Genomic DNA, 21,537 nt, shown 5'->3' with positions numbered 1-21,537 from the left:
AGCAGGAGAGTTAACCTGACAGCTTGTGCACTGCTGTTACCTGATTAATTTTCTGCTATGTTCATTTGTGCTATATTGGATATAATTTTTTTGGCCAGGAACACACTTCTTTTATTGGCTTTAAATACATTTGGCAAAAATTCTAATGATATAATGAAAAAGGACAGGTCCAGATCTTTCAAAGGCTGTTTTTCTCTGTATTACAGACATTCTTGGTTTACTTTGTGAGTGCAACACAGCAGCAACTTCTGTGTTCAGCTCCTATCACCCCAAGGACTGAACATTTTGTTAATTCTGACAAAATGTTATATCTCAGACTAAATGTCACTTGACATGTGCCTGTAGGATTCAAGCAGGGTGCATGCTGCCAATTATTCCCATAAAAGAGCAATCAGCCATAGAGAAATGCACCACAAGAACTGGATCATTCATTTGCTGTTAGTGAAATGCTTGAATTTAACCAATATATGGAAGGTGGGGAAAGGGGCTGCTCTGCTGCCCAGCACCAAGGAAAGGCATAGCTGCTCTCAGCACAAAGGTTCAGCACACTTTTGTACTAAAAAATCATGTGAAACAGTTCTGAAATTCAAATTACAGCATCCAAGCACAGCAGGTAAGCAAAAGACTATGTAGTAACTCTTCTGAAACAGATCTGAAATTCAAATTACAGGATCTAGGCACAGCAGGTAAGCTAAGGCCTGTGTAGTAACTCCAACTCTGCTTCTGTGGGCCACAACAAATTCTAATCCTGGTTGTCTCCAACATTTACACTGGCATCATTCCTGCACTGTCATAACCAACCTTTTAGCTGGCATCAGCTGCCAGGTAGTGTTTCAAAACCTTTACAGTTGCTACAGGGCAGGATTTTTCTTTTATCTGAACAGCATGTTCTCATTTGATTATTTTCACACAGACACAGGGGATGGATATTGACAAACACAAAGGCCTTAAGCAAGGAGCTGAGGGGACAAAAATAAAGACATTGAGACACCCTCTGTTCTGCTGGGATTGTGGAGGCAAGGAAAGCTGTGAGACACTGAGATCAGGAGCACATACAGGATGCCTGGAGCAAATATCTCAAGAAACACATGCAATAGTACCAGACCAAGTGGAGTCCTTGGGTAAACCAGAGGTATTTAATTCCTGCTGCTAAAACAACAGTTCCTCCCATCAGCACCCCTAGTAAGAACTCCTGGGCTCTCTGTGTACAACAAAGCTGAGCTGTAGGTCCCAGAAGGATTTCTGGCTCCATTCCCACTGGCTTTCTCTGCTTCCAAGGACAGCAGAAGCAGCTGCAGGTTTTTTTGTCTGCTCTGTACCAACAAGCTAAGACAAGAAACAATTTTTATCCAGATATTTTTTCTCCAATAACACTCTAGAAACTAGTTCTCCCTAAACTACTGTTCAAATAGCAAATTTCAGACTCCATACAGTGAGGACATTAATTCACTCTCCTAAAATGCTATCTCCAAGATACATTACAGGCTTCCAGTCTGAGGGCTGACATTCTAGAGAGGTTTTGAATTAAATTATTTGCTAAAACAGACACTGTCTGGCACAATGTAAGAGATTAGTTCTACTCAGCACACACTTGGGATCATGAACTGCACAAAACTGTAAACTCATGTCCTAAATATAGAACATTCCAAGTAACTTACTGATACCTTCATTCCACTTCAGTGGAATACTTTATCCAAGGATCTCAATGTATTTTACACTGGTAAGTTAGAGGCTATTTTAGACTCCTTTTGCTTTGGAAAAACAGTGGCTCCACTTCTCCAATTAACAGGATCCAAGACTGATTTTCTTTGGCAGGATGAACGACATCCCACAGCACCACCATGGGAAAAGAGTTGCATCCTTAAACCATTTTAGAGATTTGGGAGCTTTTTATTCTTGAATGACAGACAATCAAACACTTGCCCAAGAAGATAAGTGAAAAATGTCTCTTTTGCTATCCATCTATTGTATCTGAGGTTTTTTTTAAGCATTTCACAGAAAAATTCATTTCACTTGGAGAGGTGAGCTATTTTCTCTCTCTATTTGTCTCTCACAGATGGAGGGTTTTTATTTAAACATCTCTACAAGTTCCCTCAGCCTTAGCACCATGGCCTCCACACCCTGGTGTGTGCAGCTCCCCAGCCCTGTGAGGTGGCACCAACAGCAGTGGAGTGCTCTGCTTACATAAAATGCTTATCTGCAGCTCAAACCTGCCAGAGCTGCACGTCCACCTCACGGAAATCAAGGGCAATTATCCTGCTGGCTGCAGAACAAAACATTTTTATGCCACCATTAACACACAGCAGTTCACTGGGTGTGGCTCTAGACGAATGGGCACTTCTAGTAATTGAACTCCAGACACACTAATAACATATCAAAATGGTAGTCCCAGGAGATGAAGGATGAGCAGTGGAGAAGGTCTGAAAATGTTCATGCACAACCAGCAGAATGTCCCACAAGTTCTTCTTGGATTTAATTAAAACCTTTATGGTGTATCTGTCCTTATTATGCTGACTTGTGTGAGTGGTCATGCAACAGGAACACAACCATAAATGAAGAGACATGAAGGAGAAGGAAGCTAACTACTTCCTGAGAATCAATTCAAATGAAGCTTCTTGCAATACATAAAATAACTGTACATTCATTCTCAAAAGATACATTCCAAATTGCTCTGCAGGGATACAGCTTTAATCTAAAGTACTGCCATTAATTTATTATTATGAGATGTGAAAGTGTTTTTCCTTGATCACAATCAATTTACACTTTTTTCACTTAGTTTTGCCACTTTCATTGCACACCAGCTTTTCTGCCTGAAACTCAGAGCAACAATCAGCTCTTGACTTATTCACCTATATGATCTGTCAAACTGCATCTGAAACGGGAGCATTTTCTTATTTCAAACTGTCTAAGGTTAAGAAAAGCTTCAGCCCAACAGAACTACAAAAATAAAACAAACTCCCATTCACACTGAGAACTTCCTACTGTGACACAGACTCCTCTGGCTCCAGTACTGAGGAAAAAAAATAGCTTCTGTAAACTTAGAAATAGCTTGAAATCCTAAAGTCTTATCTGCTGGACTGTATCACTGTGTTCACAATACCCTGGCACACAAAAAGGGCAACACATGCTAGAACATGAAATGCTACAGAAAATCAGTAGGTGTAACAGCCTACTAGACATGTGAATGCCTTGCATAGTGTTCATTCTTGCTGGGTTATAAATTAATGTAATCACAGAAGGTAATGATGTCTGCCACTTCACAAACACAGCAGAAAGGGAAAAGCTTATTTGTGTAAGTGGCACACTCTTAATACCATATTTTGCAAAGCAATTCCTTCTATAGAAGCAGCATCCTGCTGCCAAGCTTTGTGTTTGCTATGAATGTATTTGAAATATATCAAGATACAGGACACAGGTTTGCCCTTCTCTTTGCTTTAACTGCTCATTTTAAACAGAATAGTTGGTGACAAGCAGCAACATCCCCTTCTCAAATGGAGCAGCACTGATCATTCAAGAAGTCCTTTCACCCTTTCCTGGGGCAGAACAGAAAAGCCTAAAAGTTATGTTTATAAAAACCCTATAGATAACTGTAGGGCTCTGTAGTCTCTTTCCTTGTGCATAAATCAAAAGAGCAAGAGTCTCTCCAAAGCTCAGATGTTAAATCAGCAAAATACTTAACTAGTCCACTACCCCCAGGTTGAGCTGCAGAGCTGACTAAGGAACCTTCATGTATAAACAACAGTAAATGATAACACTAAAATTCAGCTGCTTACTCACACACCAACACCCTCAGTCAACAATTCCAGTTGCTTTTGAGATGTCTGGACGTACTAAATTTAGGATGCTGAGAGATTATTTCCACTTAGCAATGCACAGGAAAACCTGGTCTTGTCAAGAAGCACAACAGACAATACTTTCCCTCTCAGAGCAGATAACATCATTCAAAATGAAGATGTTGAAGTCAAGATCCAGGAAAAACAGTCTACAGATTGAACCTAGAAGTTCTGATGCACAGTCAGTTGCTACATGAACATCTCAACTTTGTACCAAAAGTCACTCGAGTCCTACAGCCCTAGAAATCCTGAGCCCACCTAATTTATGTCACATGAACACAGATTTCTATAGCAAAAGATACACATCCACACAAACTAAAAGTCTTTAGCACGTGCAAAGACAGGAAAGATTGAATGCCACAATCTCTATTTTGTGTTGCTTTGACTATGCAATGCCCCAAAGGTACTTCTCAGGAATTTTTTTTTTTTAAACAGTGTAACTCTGTATTTAAAATCAGGATTGAGCCCAGGAGATGAATGTAGAGTTTTTATTCAAGCAGAACAAATGGCTGCAGGAGCTACCTCATGTCTTATTTAGCTTTGCTCCACACTGGCAGGATACAAAAATGTACTTCCTAAGCACAACTCTCCCCTAGACAGGCTGCAGAACAACCCAACCTCATCAGGCAGGACCCTGGCAATAAAGAGAGAAAGACAATCTGAAGGAATTTAACTGAAAAGATCCAAGTGTCTGCTTGGCTTTTTGCACTGTATCCTGTCCTTCTGGACACACAGGCAACAGACACACGTGACTGTGGTTTTCTGCTTCCTTCAGTTCCTCCTCACTGTGACACAGGGCTGAACACCACATTTCTTTGTCACACACATCCCCAAGATGCTGCTCTTGCTGCCACTTGTTTTTGCTGAATTTCAAACTGATGACAGCAACAAAATAGATTCAATCCATTCAAAATAAATCCATTCAAAATCTTCTACTTGGCATATATTATATATATTGATTATATTTTCATAAATTCATTTTAATGGAAAAAAAAAAAAGGCATCAAAATATATTTTACCTGGACATCATAAAGAGCTACAATGTTCTCGTGCTGAAGTTCCTGTAAAACAAAATATTTGTATTATGGAAAAAGGTTATTAGTATTACTAGTACTATTATTATTTGAATTTGCTGATAATGCTGGTTTGGTGATAATCAAAGAGAATCTTTTTAAGATGATCAGATGGAATTTAGAGGAAACCCCAGCTGTTTAGACAATATTTACAGGATAAGGAAGTTAGGCATTATCTTGAGAGGTCATAAAAACATTTGGTTCCAGAACTTAATGTCTGTGACTTGTTACAGAAAGTACCAGAGCACAAGATCCTCTAATGAACACTGAAAACTGACAAGATTTAATTTCCTATTCTTACACAATTTCTTACTTAGTGAAGTAACCAACTAGACCATGTTCAAATCAACCTTATTTCTTTAATACAAAGAAAATCCAACCAAATAACATTAAATAAAACTCACGGGACAGCTCATTAATAATTTGTAGCTGCTCAAAAAACTTTTCAGAAGTTTTTAACTTACAAAAGTTAAAAGTTAAGTACTTGCAGCACACTAATATACCCAACACTAATTCTGGTATATAATAAATAAATGAGAATATAATATGTATATAAGGTAGTGATGTATCTCAAGAAGCTCAGAAACATGGGAAGAAAGGAGCACTCAGCATTACTGCAAAGCTGTGTGAAATGAGATGTGAAATTCAGAGAGCAGGGAATGCTAAATGACCACCCAAGGAGATGTTTCCATAAAATAACGCTGAAAAACCAAAAGATGCTCCATTACATTTCCTCTGTTAGAGCCACACTCCACATTTTAAGGCAATTATCACAAGTCAGAAGTGGGCAGCTGCTTCAGGAATTAAAGGCAGCTCACTGGTTTCAGCTTTCAAGGCACCTTTGAGCAAAAAAAGATGAAGAAAGATCAAAGACTGATGCTTCACCCTCTGCTATGATCTGCTGGGAAAATGTGCCTCATTGGACATCCTGAAGGACAAAGTCTTCCACATGTGCAATAAGCAAAGCACAGAGACAGCTTCCACAACAATTTGCTATTTTTAACTGCAAAAGCATGCTCAGAACCTGTTCTGAGACATTTCCAGAACTAAAGATGCATTTTTTTTTCCTGTTTTTCTTAATATTTTTATTTCTGGATCCCTAACAAAGAAACAGCACAACAGCAATTACTGTGACACCACCCATGACCTGGAATGAACTAGGTCAGAAGTCTCTTTTCCTTTTCAAGCAAAGCAGCTTTAAAAATCACTGCAAATTAACATACCTTTAAGATTTTTATTTCTTTTCCAAGTAGGATTTGTGACTTCGACAAGTTCTTTTTGTTAATACTCTTTATGGCTACTTCCCAATCAGTTTTCTGGAAGTGAACAAAAAAATACTGTTAGTTTACTTTTTTTTTTAACTTTATCCTCTAACAACTATCTAGGAAAACACTGAGAAAAAGTTGCAAGATCACCCCTCTTCTACCCACCACTTATTACTACATCATGTGACACCATCAAGAACTATTTCATTCCACAATAGCTTAGACAGCTATTAAAATCCAGCTTCAGCTACACTGCATTTTAATGGATTCCAAAGCATTAAAAAACAAAACAAAACAAAAAAACACCAAAAAAACCCAACAAGCAATCATACCCCATTTATTTTTTGGTAGCAGTGCTATGTATCTACTTTTAGACCTCTCACAATGATCAAGTTACTTTTACTGTCCTTTAAGGACTTCTCATTTTCAGCTTTTTTATACTCTGCAGATGAAAACTGCACAGAGCCCCCTCTGTTTTAAGCAAGCTTATATATTGTCTATTTATGTATTATCCAAAAATAAACTATTTATTTGTGAGGTGGGAGCACCTCCATTGGCCTTTAAAGTTTCCGTTTCCCTTTCTCATTATTTTTTTTTTTTTAACTCCAAAATCACTGCACCGTGCCTCCCCAAACCATGAGCTCTGCCTTAATCCTCCAAAATGCTAAATCTCAAGGGCTGTTTTCTGGAAAGCAAAGCTCTTTAGGCACCAGAATAAACTCACAGCATCAAGAAACCATAACGTAACTATGAATATCCGGGGCGATGAGCAAGTCACGCCAGGAAACCAGACACCTCTGAATTTAAGAAATCTTCAGCCAATCCCAAAGGAGACAATTTTCCATTAGATCCCTCGTTATCCAGCGAGATAAACATGACCCTCCCGACAAACAAAGGGCTCAGCCTCCCCTACAGCTGCAACTCTCCCCTCGCCGCTATGGCAGGGAGCTGCCAACAGCGGGGAGGAGCGGTGGGACCGCGGACCGGCGGTGGGGTTGAGGGAAGGGAAAAAATAAAGGGTTTATGGATGCCGGGGCCGGATCCCGGCTCAGGGCCGCGGGGCAGCCGCGGGCCTCACCCCAGCCCGCACCTCCCTTCGGCTCTTTCTTTTCCCCCCCGAACACCCAAACCACGTCAAAACTCCCCAGAGGACACAACCCGCCCACGACCACCGCAGCTGTCACCCACCCGAGGGGCTCCTGTCGGCCCCGGGTTGTGTAACCAGCCCCGCTCCGGCTGCGGGCGAAGCCCGTCGCTGTTTACCTTGCGGTGGCGACCTTTGAAGACCACAGCAAAGGCTCCGTGTCCTATCAGGTCCTTCTTGCTGTACTCAAAGTCCCCCACCACCTCCATCATCCCTCAGCGGGGCATGAAGCCCCCGGGAAGGACGGAGGGAAAACAAAGGGGCTCTTCCTCCAGCTACAGCCGCCTCACGGCAGCCGGCGGCGGGGTGGGAGCCTGCCCCGGTCCTGGCTGCCCCCGGCGGCGGGGGCAGCTCCTCTCATAGCGCCGCAGACCCCCGGGCCGGCGGGGCTGCTGCAGGGCGTCACCGAGGCGAGGGGCTCCGTCGGGCATGGGGAGGGGAAAGAGAGGAATCTCAGGGGTCGGGTGTGAGGGGACAGCGCGGCATCGGCGCCGGGACGAGGGGCCTTCTCAGCGGGGAAGTGGGCTCCGTGCCCTGCTGCTGCCCGGCCCCATGGCCCCGCCACAGCGGGGGCTGCCAGCGCCGCGGCCCCGCTCAGGGACCGAACCCCAGAGCATCCAGCGACGCGGGGGGAGGCGCGGCCCACGGCTCCGGGAATGGCTGTCGCTGTCGCCGCCGCAGCCCTCGCGAGAGGGGAGGAAGCAGTGAGGGTGCAGACGGGGGTCTCTCAGGCCGCCAGCGCCTCCCGGGGCTCCTGCCGCCCCACCACTTCCTCCACAGAGATCCGCACTCAACCAGCCCCGGCTGCGAGTGCCCGGCCCTCTGCACCGCCCCGCGGCTCTTATAGGCCGCAGTGCGCAGGCCCGGACGCTCGGGTGCTTCCGCCGGCGGCCAAAGAGTGCCTCACCCCGGGTAACCTGAGGTAACCCTCCGCCGCCAGCGCCCCAGAGCGCGGCCAGAGCGGGGCCGGTGCCCCGAGCCCTCGGGGGACCCCGCCGAGCCCGTCCCGTCAGAGCTCCGGGGCGCCGGTCTGGTCGTCCTCTCAGTGAGGACAGTGACCCAGGCCCCTGGGCACACCCTTGCCCTCACGCCGGGGCAGAGAGGCCAAACTGAGCCCGCCAAGCCCGGCCATCACCTCAGCCCTTTCCCTTGGCCGCCTCAGGCGCACCCGCCGGTGAGGACAACGCTGAGGAGCCACCAGGGGAAGAGGGAGGACTGGAGCTGCACAGGACAAGAGCTGGGACAGTCAGCAGCCAGAGTGGGAAGGCAGGTATTGGATCATCCCAAGTTTCCAAGGCAGTGGCACTGTTTACATAACACCTCCAGGTCACACACTCTCAGCCTTGTCCCCGCTCCAGGTCACACACTCTCAGCCCTGTCCCTGCTCCAGTAGTGAGCAAGACTCTCCCTCAAACCTGAAACAAGGAATTCCAATGAATGGAGAGGCAGTGGAGGAGCAGGCATATAAAGTGCTGTGAGCCAAAGACACTTGGAGTTGTTTGCTCCCTGTATAAGGAGAACAACGCCTGTAATTTACAGCCCCTGCCTCCCAGCGCTTTTAGATCAGCCTGGTGCTGTTTACAGCACGTACAAACATTAAAAAAATCTCAACCCGCCACTGATCAACAGTCACATGAAGCCTTTGACCTTCACCTCCAGGTTCACATAATTATGCTCCTTTCCTCTGCGTTCCATTCCTCACTGCTCTCTTCCCCCCCTCTCTACCCATGTTCTCCATCACACCACCTCCACATCCCAGTTTCAGACCCTTTCAGGTTTCCCCACGGGCCCCAGTCAGTGGATGCAGGGTGTGACCCCTCTGACCCCACACAGCTGTGCCTTCCCTGACCTGACCCAGGCTCTGCTTTCAGTGTCACCAGATCAAAATAGAGACTGAGCAAAGAGTTCTGCAGTTGGGCCTCTCCCCATTGCTCACTTATCTCCCTTGGCTTTCCAACACTCCAATCCAGGCACTACTGGAGCCGTGTGCCATGTCAGGACCTCCTCAGCTAAAGACTTCTCCACAGACAACAAACTCAAATGTAAAAAATATCCAGCAAGAGATTCTTAAGGAAAGATTGACAGCTCTATGAAGGACATTTTAAGCTACCAGAGGAATCCTAAGAAATCTGTTTTGTGCCAAAAAACCCCAAAGGGCTTTAAAACCCCTCAAAACTGAATCCTCCCTTTATTTGGTGAAGTTTTGAGTTCCCACCCAAAATCCACCCATGGCACTACCCTAACAAACAACACGGAGAAAGTGGAGTTGACCAATAATTTCAACAGCTCAGAACACCCCTGTGGAAAGAATAAATGAGATGCAAAAATATTCCAAGTTAATCATAAATTAAAGTGTTGGTAGTAACAGACACTTTGTGATACGCTTCACAGTGCCCCTTTAAACCAGGAAAAAGCCCACAAGCCTCCATGTGTTACATATTCTGATTCATAAAAATAATTTCACTCAGAACTGGTTGTTTATTGCCATCCAACAATTCTCACTTCAGTATTAATCCTCTCAGCGTCAGCGTGTATCCTCACCCCAAAATCAATGTCACGAGCTACATTTTAGGCGAGCTGAAAACCAAATTCATTCAGAAGATGCCTTTTGAGCAGATAAAAGTCACAACAGCCATTACTAAGCCACCCATTCTGCATCCCACTTGCGAACCGAGACACATTTCCCGACACATTTCCCTTCGGCAGCAGCACTGCTTCATGTCCTTTTGTCCTCCTAATGGGGCTGGAGCCCTGGAGCAGGTTTGTTTCAGCACCGCAAGGACAAACAGCCAGGAGCGGCAGCGGGGTTTGACCAGAATAACTAAACACCCTGCGCTGGGATCCCGGCGGCACCCGAGGGCTCCAACAGCGCTCGCTGGAGCCTGCGGGATTTGCATGCGGGTCACTCCTCCCAGCTGGGTCCTTGACTGGCGGCTGCGGGAGCTTCTGGGTGTCGGTAACTCCAGCATCCACACTACAAAGAAGCTACGAACAGCATCTTCACTTGCTTTTGATGCTGGAAGAGTTCAGAGGCAGAATGGACTGGATTCACCTTTCCCAAAGGGAGCCTCGTTGCCGGAGATGTTGGGAGAGCGATGCAGGATAACCCCACGGAGCTCGTGCTGCTCCTACACACAGATATCCAGCACCCTGTATCCTGCAGCACCCCGGGGGTGCTCTGCTCCAACCGTGCAGCAGGACACTAAAACATCCAGTGCACCTGCCTGATCCATGCCAGTGATCCTTTAAAAACATGGAGCACTGTGTCCCGAGTTGGTTCGTTCTTAACACCACGCTCTGCAGGAGCTGCAGCCCACTGAGAGACCACCAGCAGCCCACAGTTCTGCAACCACCATTCACAGAGGGAAGAAAACAGAACAGCAGCCCACAGTTCTGCAACCACCATTCACAGAGGGAAGAAAACAGAACAGCAGTACTGGAGATGGCTCTGGGGCTCCTTCCCAGCTGCACTACTTTGCTTCAAAATAGTCCCTCAGTTGTGAGCCAGGATTTCTGATCACACGAGCAACACATCTAGGAAGGAATTAGCGACTTCCAAGGTCTGAGTGCAGAGAAAGATGCTTTCATCTGGTAGCAGCCCCACAGAACACAGACATCGCTGCCCTGAGTTCTCATAACACCTTTCATCCTCAAAAGCACCAATGGACTTCACAGCAAGCCCTTCTATGCCATACCACACCACCAAAATGCAGCCCCGAGGTAGAAACATCATGTGAACAACACCTGGGCTGACCCAAAAAAAATCAGAACAAGGCTGCTTTTCCTAGTTTTCATGCAAAACAATGAATGAGGTTCATTTTCTTCCTATTCATTGAAAAATTTTTCTTCTCTCTCTCTCTCTCCCCAGGCTATAAACTTGCACATGGAAATTAAATTACAGATCTGGGAAAATATTCAAGAGATCATCTGAGTCAAACAGGACAGGAACATGTGGCTCCAAGGACCCAGGGAACACAACACATACTCCACTTGCATGGATAAACAGGACACAGCCCCAAGAAGAGTTTTCACATGGATTTTAAGGCCTCACTTATCTAAATCAGCTCCCAAAGGTAGGAGTCTGACAGCATTCTGCTCACCTCAGAGCTATTGACTTCACTCCAGGTGTTCTTACCATATCCTTCCTTCCCTCCCTCCATCCATCACACTCAGGATTTCATTAGACAGGTAAACCTTCCTCAGAGGACTGGCATACTTCCCAGTCCTTATCACTACTGTCCTCCCATTGGGATTTGTAACAAAATTAATGGTGGCATCAGCTGAGCTTTTAGAGGAGAAAGTGTTAAAGGGCTCTGCAAGACACTTTCTGGCTATGCTTAAAATTATTCTTGTATTACCAGTGAAAAATAACGCCCTTGTGGTAAGAAAACCTGTGTGGGATGCTTAATGAGTAACTCAGGAGGAACTGTACTGAAACATGGAAGCAGATCCCAGGATTCCTATCAAACAGCACTGGAAAAGCTCAGGCATTTCAGTAGGTTTTCTGTAAGGCTGGTGCTGCTGATCCAGAAAAGCAATCACAAAGCTCCAGCCTACCTCCTAGATTTGTCCTTTAACACAAAGTAATATCTTCCCCATTAATAATGCCATCAACCCAAATTTGCATCTGCAATTGCCCAAATTAGCTAATTAAAGCTCCCATCCCCAGCGTGGCGGAGCGAGGGAGGTCACGCGCTCGCTGCAGCTCCTGCCAAGCAGGAGCCAGCTCTGGAGGGAAGGGCAGCAGCTCTTCCTTCCCCAGTGCCTGAGCAGGCAGTGACTGCAGCCAGGCCCGGGAAATGCCGCATTCAAATAAAGCTGGGAGGGAGGAGTGTCGGGGAATTGCTTAGGAATACAGCTGGAGCCAGGCCAGCACTTAGTATGCATGGAGGCTGGTGCTGTATGAATGGTAAAAACAGCAGCAGATGCTTAGATAAGAAAATACAATTTGGTTACATGCAAAGCCAGCACAGAGCGTGGTTCAAAAATCTAGCTGCTATCAGATCACAGGAAGATTAAGGCCAAGAGCTTATTTTGGTGTAAACTTAGTTGCAAGGCCCTCTCTTTCTTCAAGAGGTCTCACTTCATTTTGGAAAACATTTCTGCTCCAGCATTAGAAAGGTGAGTTTTAATCAGGCTTTATGTCACAGAAGCAGAGTCTGAAGGGATGGCAAGACCACGGTCAAAGGGCACAGTGATTGGTTTGGTTTGGAAATCAGTGGGCAAGGTACACTGATATTTTAGGTACACCTACACACATGCACAGCCCAGCCTAGTTCCCACAGGCAGGATCACATCCCTGAGCTCTGATACATCCCTGCCTCCAACACAAAACACACCCTGGATTGACAGGGCACAGTGACCCTGAGCAGAACTCCAGGGGAGGAAGCAGAGAATGATTCTTCACTCAGGAAGAGCCACTTGCAACCAGGAGCTGCTGCTTGCAGCAAGTCTGACTTGGGGACAGAGCTGAACTCCCAAGAGTGAGTCATCTCCTTTAGCACAAGCACCCCAAAAAACTTGGAAACCAGGCAGGCTTCTTGGCTGTTACCAGTGACCTGCTCCTCTTCTTCCTAAGGGCAGACTTACCAGCTGGTTTTAAACCACCCTGTCCCACATTTACCTCAGTGAATTACAAAAAGGTTTTGTTTATGCAGATGGATGCAACGCGGCCTTCACTGTCAGCAAGAGCCAGCTGGAGGAAGCACCCTAATGAAAGAACAGGTATGAGATACTGAGCTCTTCCCAAAAGATCCCATAGAGATAGATCCCTGCTGACTTGGCTGGCAGAAAGAGATAGAGGAACTACAAATTGTCTTGGTCATATTAAAGATTTAACCCTTTGTTCCAGCCTTTGGCTCACCTGAACACTTGCAGACAAGCAAAAGGCCATTACTGCACAATCTTAATTCTCCAAAGCAATCCTGCCAGCAGGGATAAAGTCCTAAAATGCATCTTCTGCAGCTGGGAAGCATCTCAAACCCAAATTCCTGTTCTGAGTTGTAGTAATCACTGCATATGAGGGCTATGGAGAATGTTTTGACCTCCATGCTAACCTACTGCAACTAAATCTGACAGTATAATTTCTGCTCCTTATTAATCACATCTTGATTTTCTCTGTTTCATTCTGGAAATAAACATTTAGTCCAGGTCTATTCACCTCATGATGGCTGGAAGCCTGAACTGACTGATAAAAAGGCTCATAAGCAAACTTACAAATACCCAGCTAACAGTGTGAATCCCTCTCACCCACTGGGCAAGTAAATGCACTTGAGAAATTCCAGAAGGAGCCAGCTCTGTGCAATGGAAGTATTGCTATTTTCTGTGTCGGTCCCAGCCCTGCTGTCAACACATATCCAGGGCAAGGGACAAGTGGCACACAGAACTCCTGCTCCATTCTTCCCCACTCTATCCTTCCTTCCCCCCGAGCCAGTGGTGGATGGGAAATGGACACTGTCCCCTGTTCAGAGTCTCATTTTCCCATTCCCAAGAGCTGCTGAAACCTGAAAACTCAGCACAGCTCCAGCAGTCATTTGAAGTCCGGGCCTGCTGCACCCTGAACAGATTAGCAAAGGAGTTATCTGCTGTGGATGCAGAGAATCACTGGCAGATAATGCTCAGCACAGCCCACAGGGAAATGGGGCTGTGTGGAAAGGCAAAACCTTACTGGAATAATGAGAAGCCCCAAGTCCTCATTCTCAGCAGATCTTTGTCCCAGACATGCAGCCAAGCACAATTCTGCAATGGAATGATGTGCTGAATTTTCCCATTTTTCTCTCTCTCTGAAGGCCACACAAGGACAACCCTCTCTGTTCCCACTAAAACCCTCTTCTCCACAGGATTCTTCACAAAGCAAGAAAGGGCACGAGCAGTCTCTGCCCTTCGCTTGCCCCTTTCAGGACAATGGCTACTGTGAGGCTGAAATTCCAATAAAAAGTCAGTTGAGATGGTGGCAGATGAGATATCCCTCCTGTGATGTTCAGAGGAAATCATCCTGCAATGCACAGCTCTTAATAAGAACTAAATTAAAATTTCCTTAAATAAATATAAGGAAAGAGTCCATGAGGGAGAGTTGCCAAACAGGAACACGGAGCCGTGTTTGGGTCAATCTCTTCGTCCATCTCCTTGGAGATCTCTCAGGACTGTGCTGAGGCCAGGACCAGCAGCTCCATGTCACTGTTCCTATCGACGCCATCTGGAAAGGGAAAGAGCTGCTGTGTCCCTGTGGTGGGGCACAGCTCTGCCACAGGGCCCAGCAGGCACCAGACAAGAGCAGCACCGCAGGGACCTGGGGTCACCAGCCACAGTCAAATGGCAACCAGCTCCCAGGAATTTGTCTGCATAATTGGGAGAGGGAAGAAGGTCAGAAAGGAAAACCTGACCAGCTGGTGCAACTGTTCCTTTCCCTCTCCAGGAGTCAAAATATCTGAGTCAAATTTCATCCTGACTGCTCGGCTGGAGAGGCTCTGCTTTCTAGTTATCTCCCAGCTACAGTTCCTGCCCTGAGAGAGGTCAGGTCTCCCAGCTGGAATCTGACACAGTGCTCTCTGCAAGGAGATCATGCCCTAACCACACAGGTCTCTGCAAGGGCACTGTGGCTCTGAGGGACACACGGAGTAGCTGCAACATCCTCGTGGACAAACAGGTTACTCACATCCGCAAACACTTGTCCTTCCCTCCGCTTGCTACCCTCTGTCCGTCCGGGCTCCAATCCACTGCATACACCTGGTGTGATGGAAATCAGTCACCTGTGCTGGGAGGAGGGGTCACTCCTGCCTCCCAAACACCTCAGCTCCGCCAGGCAGCTCACCTCATCCGCATGGCCAGGCAGATCGACGGCCAGTTTCTTTGTCTTGGCATCCCAGACCTTGAGGGTGCTGTCGCTGCTGCCGCTCACCAGCAAGCGGCTGTCGGCTGACCAGGCGATCTGGTACACGGCCGAGACGTGGCCCCTCAGCGACGTCAGGTACCTGGGGACAAGGACAGGCTCTTAGAGCAGCAGGCTTTGTTCCAAACTTGCCCTTGCCTTCATGTCTCTTCTCCACCAGCACAGTCACAGGATGCCCAACACACTCCAAGCAGTCAACTGCTAGACAAGAGTCCATCCAAAAACCCTCCCAAGTGGGCTCAGAATCTTCTAGAGGATGCCTCCTCATCTCACCTCCTCAGACAAGAGACCCTTATCCAGCAGGCAACACTTCAGTCTCACTGTACAGATGTGTCCTTCCCTCTCTGGCTGAGCAGCCCAGATTTAGAAGGGCCTTTAAAGTCACTAACATGAAAGCCAAGCTCATGAGCATTAAGGTTGGTTTGTAAGGGAGGACTGCTGCCTGCAAGAGCTCACCAGTACTGCAGCTGAAAGTTAAAAGCTGGATTACAGGAGCATCCAAATACCAACAGTACTACTTGTAACTACAAGAATTTGCATCATCCAGAACAAGCTGTTCTCTGGCACAAGAACTGTTTAAACTGGGTCAGTCTCCAGTTCCCAACACACACATCTTCAGGAGATCACTGGAGTGGAACATCCCATCCCACCACAGCTGCGCCTGCCCTGAGAACCAACCCTGCAGCAACAGGTGCCAGGCAGTGCTGTGGCTGAGTCACAGTGGGGCTGCACACACAGAGCCAAGCACAGATACCCTGACACAAGAAAAGCCAGACAAGAGACTTCCTAAGGGCAGAAAAAGGCAGAGGCAGCAGAGTGACTTTGTATGAGTTGAAGCTACAGAGATGCTGAACACACCAGGAAGCCGCTGGCAATGAACTGGGGCCCAGCCCTGTGTGCCCTGAGCATTACACACAGACTCCATACCAGCACCACCTCTAAGGGAACAAACCAACTCACTTTCCTGTCCTACCATCCCAGAGCTTTATGGACTTGTCGAAGGAAGCACTAGCTATTATCCGGGTGTCTGGCGAGAACAGGACTTGGTTAATCAATGCCTGGTGGCCTGTCATTCTCTCAAGTGGCTTCTTGTCTTCTGCTGGTCTCCAAAGAAACAGGGTGAAATCATCTGACCCTGAGACGAGCCTTTCTGGTTCCTGGCCCTGAAAAAGAGATGAAAGAGCCCAAGTTTTGTACAAACCAGGTGTGGAGAGCTTGGAAGCACACCAGTGTTGGGGTGTCCACTGCTTTCACCAGTGTTAGAAGTGACAGCAGGGACAAAAGGGACTTACCCGGACTTGGTTGTACCTCTGCAGTGCCCTGTCTTTCAGTTCTGACACTGAGAAAGGGAAAAAGAGGGTGACAGAGAGATTGGCAATCCTTAAATGAAAAGAAATTTTATAACCTTGCCATGCCAATTACAATCCTGGCTCTGTGGGTTTAGCAGGAGCATTTGTGACTGCTCAATTTGCCAAAGACAATTTAGGAGCAAAAGCCCTGGAAAACAGAGTGACCTCCCCATCCCCCAGACTGCTCCACCTTGGCATGGGCAAGAAAAATCTTGACTTCCAGCATGACCAGTCCTCCCCAGCCTCCAACGTGGGTGCTGCACTCACAGGAGCCTCTGACATCCTGGGGGTTGATGGTGGCCTCGGCCGGCTCGAAGGCGCCGGTGTGGAGAACGTAGTCGGTGCTCAGGGCCATGGTGTTCACCCAGTGAGCGTGGCCCTGCAGGGTGCGGCACAGGACCCCCTGGGGACAAAGCCACCCTCAGACAGGGACAGCACACAGCCAGGCTGCACAGCACCCACCAGGCTGCAGGGACCAGCCCTAAACTTTCCAAACCTGCTTGCCCCAGCTGCAGGCAGGCTAAGCAGGGAAGACACAACACTGTTGAGCTTCAGGAATCAGTTTCCCTTGCACAACACCCATCAGCTCAGGTTGCTGCAGGGAAGTTTCAGCTTTTAGCCCCATTTAATGCTCTTAAGGATGAAAACATCACACAACAGATACCCCTTGCAAATGGTGCCAAGCAACAGGTCTGACAAGTCAGGAAGATACAGCAGCTCTGTTTTTCAGGGCACAAGCTGTGCCAGGAAGAGCAAAGCTACCCCACAGTGTGCCCAGCCCCCTTTGCCAGCAGCCCACGGGCAGTCCCTCACTTACATCCTGGCTCCTCCAGACTTTGATGGTCCTGTCCTGAGAGGAGGAGTAGATCAAGCCATCGCCCCCCCACTTCACACAGGTCACCGACTGCGTGTGGCTTGTGAGGATTTTGTCACACCTGCCCATCAGCGTGTCCCAGATGCGGATGCTGCCGTCCTTGGAGGCACTGGCCAGGTAACGGCACTCTGGGTTTCTGGGCAAAGAGATCAAATCCATTTGTGCAGCTCCCCTGAGCTCCTTCCCCACCAGCCCCAGAGGATTCAAGGGTCCAGCATGCAATAAAATGCAACTTTCTTTTGGCTTAAGATCAGAGAGAGGCCAGACAGGGGCAGATCATTGACCTACAGGGAACAAGGTCTCACAAGGCAGGGGAGAGGCAGACAAATGCTTCCTCCAAACCAACTACTGGGCTGCACATTGCAGAAATCAATCCAGGGTAAACCTGGCAGCTGAGGCCTTGGCAATGACCTTGCTTGCACAGCTTTAACCCACTGGCTAACAAGGTCACCACGAACTGGCACCTTCCCTGGGCACAGGCTGGAGAGAGCCCTGGGCAGGGGATCAGCCTCACACAGGGAGCACAGATCCATGGCATTTGGAACGTGTTGGATGTTCCCCTGCCTCTGCCATGCTTCATCTCCAGTGGACAGAGTGCTGTTGTGTTGACAGGGCTGAAAGGAACAGTGTCCATCCACATCCATTGTGGCTCAGGGGGCAAATTGAACACCTCTGGAAGCAGCTGGCCACAATCCTCTGTCCTTTGCACATCTTTATCACTCTGCATGGTGGCACCAGCAGTGAGGAAGAGCACAGCCCCTCCCATTGCACTGGAACTGGCTGAAGAAAGAGAACTGCAGTCCTGGCAGGGTCACGTCTCTCCATTTCCTCATCTTCCTTACAATAATTTTTTTGCTAATCCAGTTAATTGTCTGCAAATAGCTGGAGCTTCCTACTGGCAAATTAAATTTGCAGGGCTCTGCTCTGAAGGGGCCCTTTTTCTTTCTTTCTTTTTTATTTATTTCTCTAACATCTTGGATTAATGGCTACAACTGTCCCCTTCCACCCACCTCTCCCAGAGGGAGCTTTAGCTGATAGAAGGGATAAGGGGATTGTACAGTTAATCATCCCTGATGATAAACAAACAGGATGACAGAGGCCAACAGGATCAGGAGAGCAGAAAGGACCACTCTGCCCTTGGACACCACCAGGATTCCCTGCTCCCACCTCAGCATTGCTGGAGCAGCACATCAGTGTTTGTCCAGCACCACAAAAGCAGTGTTTTCCACAGGCAGGTGTGTCTTTTTCCCAGGAGAAAAGAGATACAGCCTGGCAGTGATTCCCCAGCAACTCACAGGGACTGTGAGCAGCAGCTGGGACTCCTGGCTCCCAGCTGCACACATTTTTCCCAGCTCACCTTGAGAGCTGTTCTACACAGGCTTTTCCCCATAACAGGAGAAAGGCAAACAGGAGCAATGCCCTTCAGGTCAGGCTGCTCTTTTCCATAGGAGCAAAGGGGAAGGGCTGAGCTGGCCCCTTCACTTACATGTGGAGTGGTTCCCAGCACAGACATGTGATCCATTTGGAGTGGCCAGAGAGCACCCGGCCGATCTGGCTGCCAGTGGCTGGGTCCCAGAGAAAGATCTGTCCAAGAGAGGAAGCACGAGGGTCGCGTCAGGCCACAGACATCATGTGAATCCCAGAGACGTTGGAGCTCCATTTAGAAAGCAGAGGTGTCCTTGAGATCGTGTTTGCACTCGCAGGCAGCAGCAGGGGAAGGGGGCTGGATGCCTTTCCAAATCCCTGCAGCAATCAGCTGACACCCAAAAGAAGGAGACCTGATTGCCCTCCAGTCTGCCTAAAACGCTGCTGCTACAAAGTTATCTGACTCAACTCAAAAAGGATACAGGTCCCCACAAAGCCACCCTGTGCCAGAGACTCAGGGAGTGTTTGCAGAGCACAGTGAAAGCCACAGCTAAACGCTGCTGATTATCGGATGCTGTGGGTGGGACACATGCTGGTTTTCTCTTGTTGATTCTCTCTCTACATAAATGTTCATCTTAAGAGCCAAGGCATTAGTCATCTCCTACTTAAGAACTTAGGAGAAATAGGGAAAAGGAGGACAAGCAGCTCTCTGGGTTCAATTAAAGGCAGACCAGCACCAAACCATGGCTGAACCACCCTGGCCCAGGGCATTTCCTTGGGATTGGCATCACAACTTTGGCAGCTCTGTGAGTGCTGTCATTGCTCCCAGACCATTCAAAGGTCAGAGAGAGCGACTGCCCCTCAGCAGCTCAGCTCCCATTTAACCACATGCTCCTGCTTCCCCAGGCATTTCTACACTTCAAGCATATGAATTTTGCCCCACAGCAAGGGCTGAACTCCTTTCACATTTGTGCAAGAGGGAATTTGGCCGTGTCTGTGTGGGAACACGGCGACCAGGCTGCTGCTGCACGGCTGGATCACGGTAACAGCAGCCCTGACCCGTCCTCACTCCAGACACCTCCCTCGTGATGGAGCCGCCTGCCAATGGCCACATCCAAAGCCTGGTCTCTTTCCTGGACAGAGGGAAAAGCATCTGCCACAAGTCAGCAGGACTCGGCAGCAAGAGCTCCCCAGGGTGACAATGCCAGAGCACTGCCTGGCACTGAGATGCTTCTTGCAATACTGTGACACAGCCACACACAAAGCTCCTCTGGAGAATGGGAATCCCGCTCAAAACAATGGGATACAGCCCTCACACCCCTGAAGAAGCAAGAAACACCCCTAATCCCCCACAGCCCCCCAGCCCCATGCTGAGGGAGCCCACGTGTACCTGGCTGTTCTTGCAGCCCGAGGCCAGTTTCTTGCCATCAGGTGACCAAGCAATGCTGAGCACCCAGTGCCGGTGACCTGGCAGAGAGAGCACGAGTGGGTGTGAGTGGAGAGTTGTGACTGTCCCTGGTGTCCCAGCAGGAAGCCACTCTGTGCTCTTCCTGGCCAGCCCCTCTTTTTCCACTTTGCCAAAGAGAGCTACTCCCTCCCCAGGCTGCGGTCCCAGCCTGGACAGCTCAAACAGCACCAGGCTCTGCTCTGCTTGTCCCCCCAGGCAGACAGGGGGTGCATCAGGGAGGGGTCACAGGTTGTCCTCCTGGCACACCCCAGCACCCACCTTTGGCCGTGAACTGCGGCGTTTCCGTGCTGAGGTCCCAGAAGCGGACAGTGGTGTCCCCAGAGCCGCTCGCCAGGTACCTGGGAGAGGAGGAACAGCTCAGCACAGTGTCCCCAGGACAGGACAACGGCAGCCGCTGCCTTGCCCTGATCCCCGCCTGCAGCCACACCCTCGTACTTTCCCGTGGGGCTGAAAGCCACGGAGATGACGGCCTCGGTGTGTCCCTCCAGGGAGCTGGTGCAGCGTGTCACGGCCCGCACCCTGAACACCGCCTGCGGCTGGTAGATGATGTCCAGGACCTTCTCTGTCTCCACGCTCTGCCCTGCCAGGGTCTTCTCCAGCGACGCCACGATCTCGGCATCGTGGACGAAGAAGGCCAGAGGCACCGGCTCATCCTGCGGGAGAAAGGGCAGGTGAGTTAGCGAGGGGCGGCGCCGGGTGGGGCTGGGGGCGCCGGGGAGTTCGGGAGGGGTCTCACCTTCTGTAGGAGGGCGTTGCACACCAGCTGCAGCTTGTCCGGAGTGATGGTGACCGGGACATCGAAAGGGGAGCCCAGGCACTCCCCTGCCTCATCGCGGAACTGGATCAGGAGCCGCTGCACATCCTCCTCGTCCGGCGACATGTTCTGCGGGACAACGGGCTCAGCGCCGGGAATCCTACCGGGCAGCGGGCACAGCCCCGCACCCCGGCAGCGATACCCGCCTGGGGAGAAGGAGCCTCTACAGGGGGACCCCGCGCAGGGCCCCTGAGAGGGAGAAACACCCCACGCTGAGCGGGAGCCGCGCGGGGGAACCCCAGCAGAGGGCGAGAAGACCCCGGAGCGCCGCAGCACGCCCACCCCTGCAGCTTCCAGGTGTTGCCCATCCCGGCCCCGCTCCCGGTCCCGGTCCCGGTCCCGGTCCCGGTCCCGCTCACCGCGGCCATGTGCGCGCGTGCCCCACGTGGGCCGGAAGCGGGCGGGGAGCGCCCGAGCGCGCCGCTGCTGCCCCCTGGCGGCCGGCGGTGAGCGCCGCGCTCGCC

At 49.1% G+C, this 21,537-nt stretch overlaps 3 protein-coding genes across 5 annotated transcripts in view; 1 reads left to right on the top strand and 2 right to left on the bottom strand.

The window, feature by feature from the left end:
• ULK2 (unc-51 like autophagy activating kinase 2) overlaps window positions 1–8,104 on the bottom strand; it is a 36,671-nt gene extending 28,567 nt beyond the window's left edge. Inside the window, exons 1-3 of the mRNA XM_053995649.1 lie at window positions 7,435–8,104; window positions 6,130–6,222; window positions 4,853–4,894 (exon numbers count right to left, since the gene is read on the bottom strand). Of these exons, the coding sequence (XP_053851624.1) occupies window positions 4,853–4,894; window positions 6,130–6,222; window positions 7,435–7,527 (228 nt within the window). The 5' untranslated portion in view covers window positions 7,528–8,104. The remainder of the gene's footprint in view (window positions 1–4,852; window positions 4,895–6,129; window positions 6,223–7,434) is intronic.
• LOC128817469 (translation initiation factor IF-2-like) lies at window positions 7,972–11,263 on the top strand. The gene is made up of 3 exons (XM_053995954.1): window positions 7,972–8,190; window positions 8,238–8,585; window positions 11,184–11,263. The coding sequence occupies exons 1-3, from the start codon at window positions 7,972–7,974 to the stop codon at window positions 11,244–11,246; spliced, it is 630 nt and encodes a 209-aa protein (XP_053851929.1). The 3' UTR covers window positions 11,247–11,263.
• Window positions 9,771–21,216, bottom strand: NLE1 (notchless homolog 1). 3 transcript variants are annotated; one of them, XM_053995269.1, is made up of 10 exons: window positions 20,518–20,574; window positions 20,182–20,258; window positions 18,913–19,010; window positions 17,370–17,562; window positions 16,820–16,955; window positions 16,496–16,542; window positions 16,164–16,366; window positions 15,126–15,285; window positions 14,970–15,040; window positions 9,771–14,510 (listed from the first exon to the last, which is right to left on the bottom strand). In XM_053995269.1, exons 4-10 carry the CDS (start codon window positions 17,493–17,495, stop codon window positions 14,498–14,500), a joined length of 756 nt encoding a protein of 251 aa, XP_053851244.1. In that variant the 5' UTR covers window positions 17,496–17,562; window positions 18,913–19,010; window positions 20,182–20,258; window positions 20,518–20,574; the 3' UTR covers window positions 9,771–14,497. The 3 variants fall into 3 exon arrangements, with proteins under 3 accessions (XP_053851244.1, XP_053851243.1, XP_053851242.1); XM_053995267.1 differs by lacking the exons at window positions 9,771–14,510; window positions 14,970–15,040; window positions 15,126–15,285 and adding exons at window positions 20,695–20,912; window positions 20,996–21,216 and having other exon boundaries at window positions 15,337–16,366; window positions 20,518–20,597; XM_053995268.1 differs by lacking the exons at window positions 18,913–19,010; window positions 20,182–20,258; window positions 20,518–20,574 and having other exon boundaries at window positions 17,370–17,915.
• Window positions 21,217–21,537: the final 321 nt, after the last annotated feature.

This window comes from Vidua macroura, chromosome 20, assembly GCF_024509145.1.
Source record: "Vidua macroura isolate BioBank_ID:100142 chromosome 20, ASM2450914v1, whole genome shotgun sequence".
NCBI classification, from domain to species: domain Eukaryota; kingdom Metazoa; phylum Chordata; class Aves; order Passeriformes; family Viduidae; genus Vidua; species Vidua macroura.
This window is presented reverse-complemented; position numbering and strand designations above follow the sequence as displayed.

What these genes read in the sequence shown, in the direction of transcription:
- LOC128817469 (XM_053995954.1), top strand. Translation starts at nt 7,972, where the DNA reads ATGGCTGTCGCTGTCGCCGCCGCAGCCCTCGCGAGAGGGGAGGAAGCA. An exon ending in GCGCAGGCCCGGACGCTCGG is followed by an intron (nt 8,191 to 8,237) that starts GTGCTTCCGCCG and finishes GGGTAACCTGAG; the next exon opens with GTAACCCTCCGCCGCCAGCG. An exon ending in CAGCCAGAGTGGGAAGGCAG is followed by an intron (nt 8,586 to 11,183) that starts GTATTGGATCAT and finishes CTCTCTCCCCAG; the next exon opens with GCTATAAACTTGCACATGGA.
- NLE1 (XM_053995267.1), bottom strand. Translation starts at nt 21,139, where the DNA reads ATGTCGCCGGACGAGGAGGATGTGCAGCGGCTCCTGATCCAGTTCCGC. An exon ending in GCAACGCCCTCCTACAGAAG is followed by an intron (nt 20,913 to 20,995) that starts GTGAGACCCCTC and finishes TTTCTCCCGCAG; the next exon opens with GATGAGCCGGTGCCTCTGGC. An exon ending in CCAGGATGTCAGAGGCTCCT is followed by an intron (nt 16,543 to 16,819) that starts GTGAGTGCAGCA and finishes TCCCTTTCTCAG; the next exon opens with TGTCAGAACTGAAAGACAGG.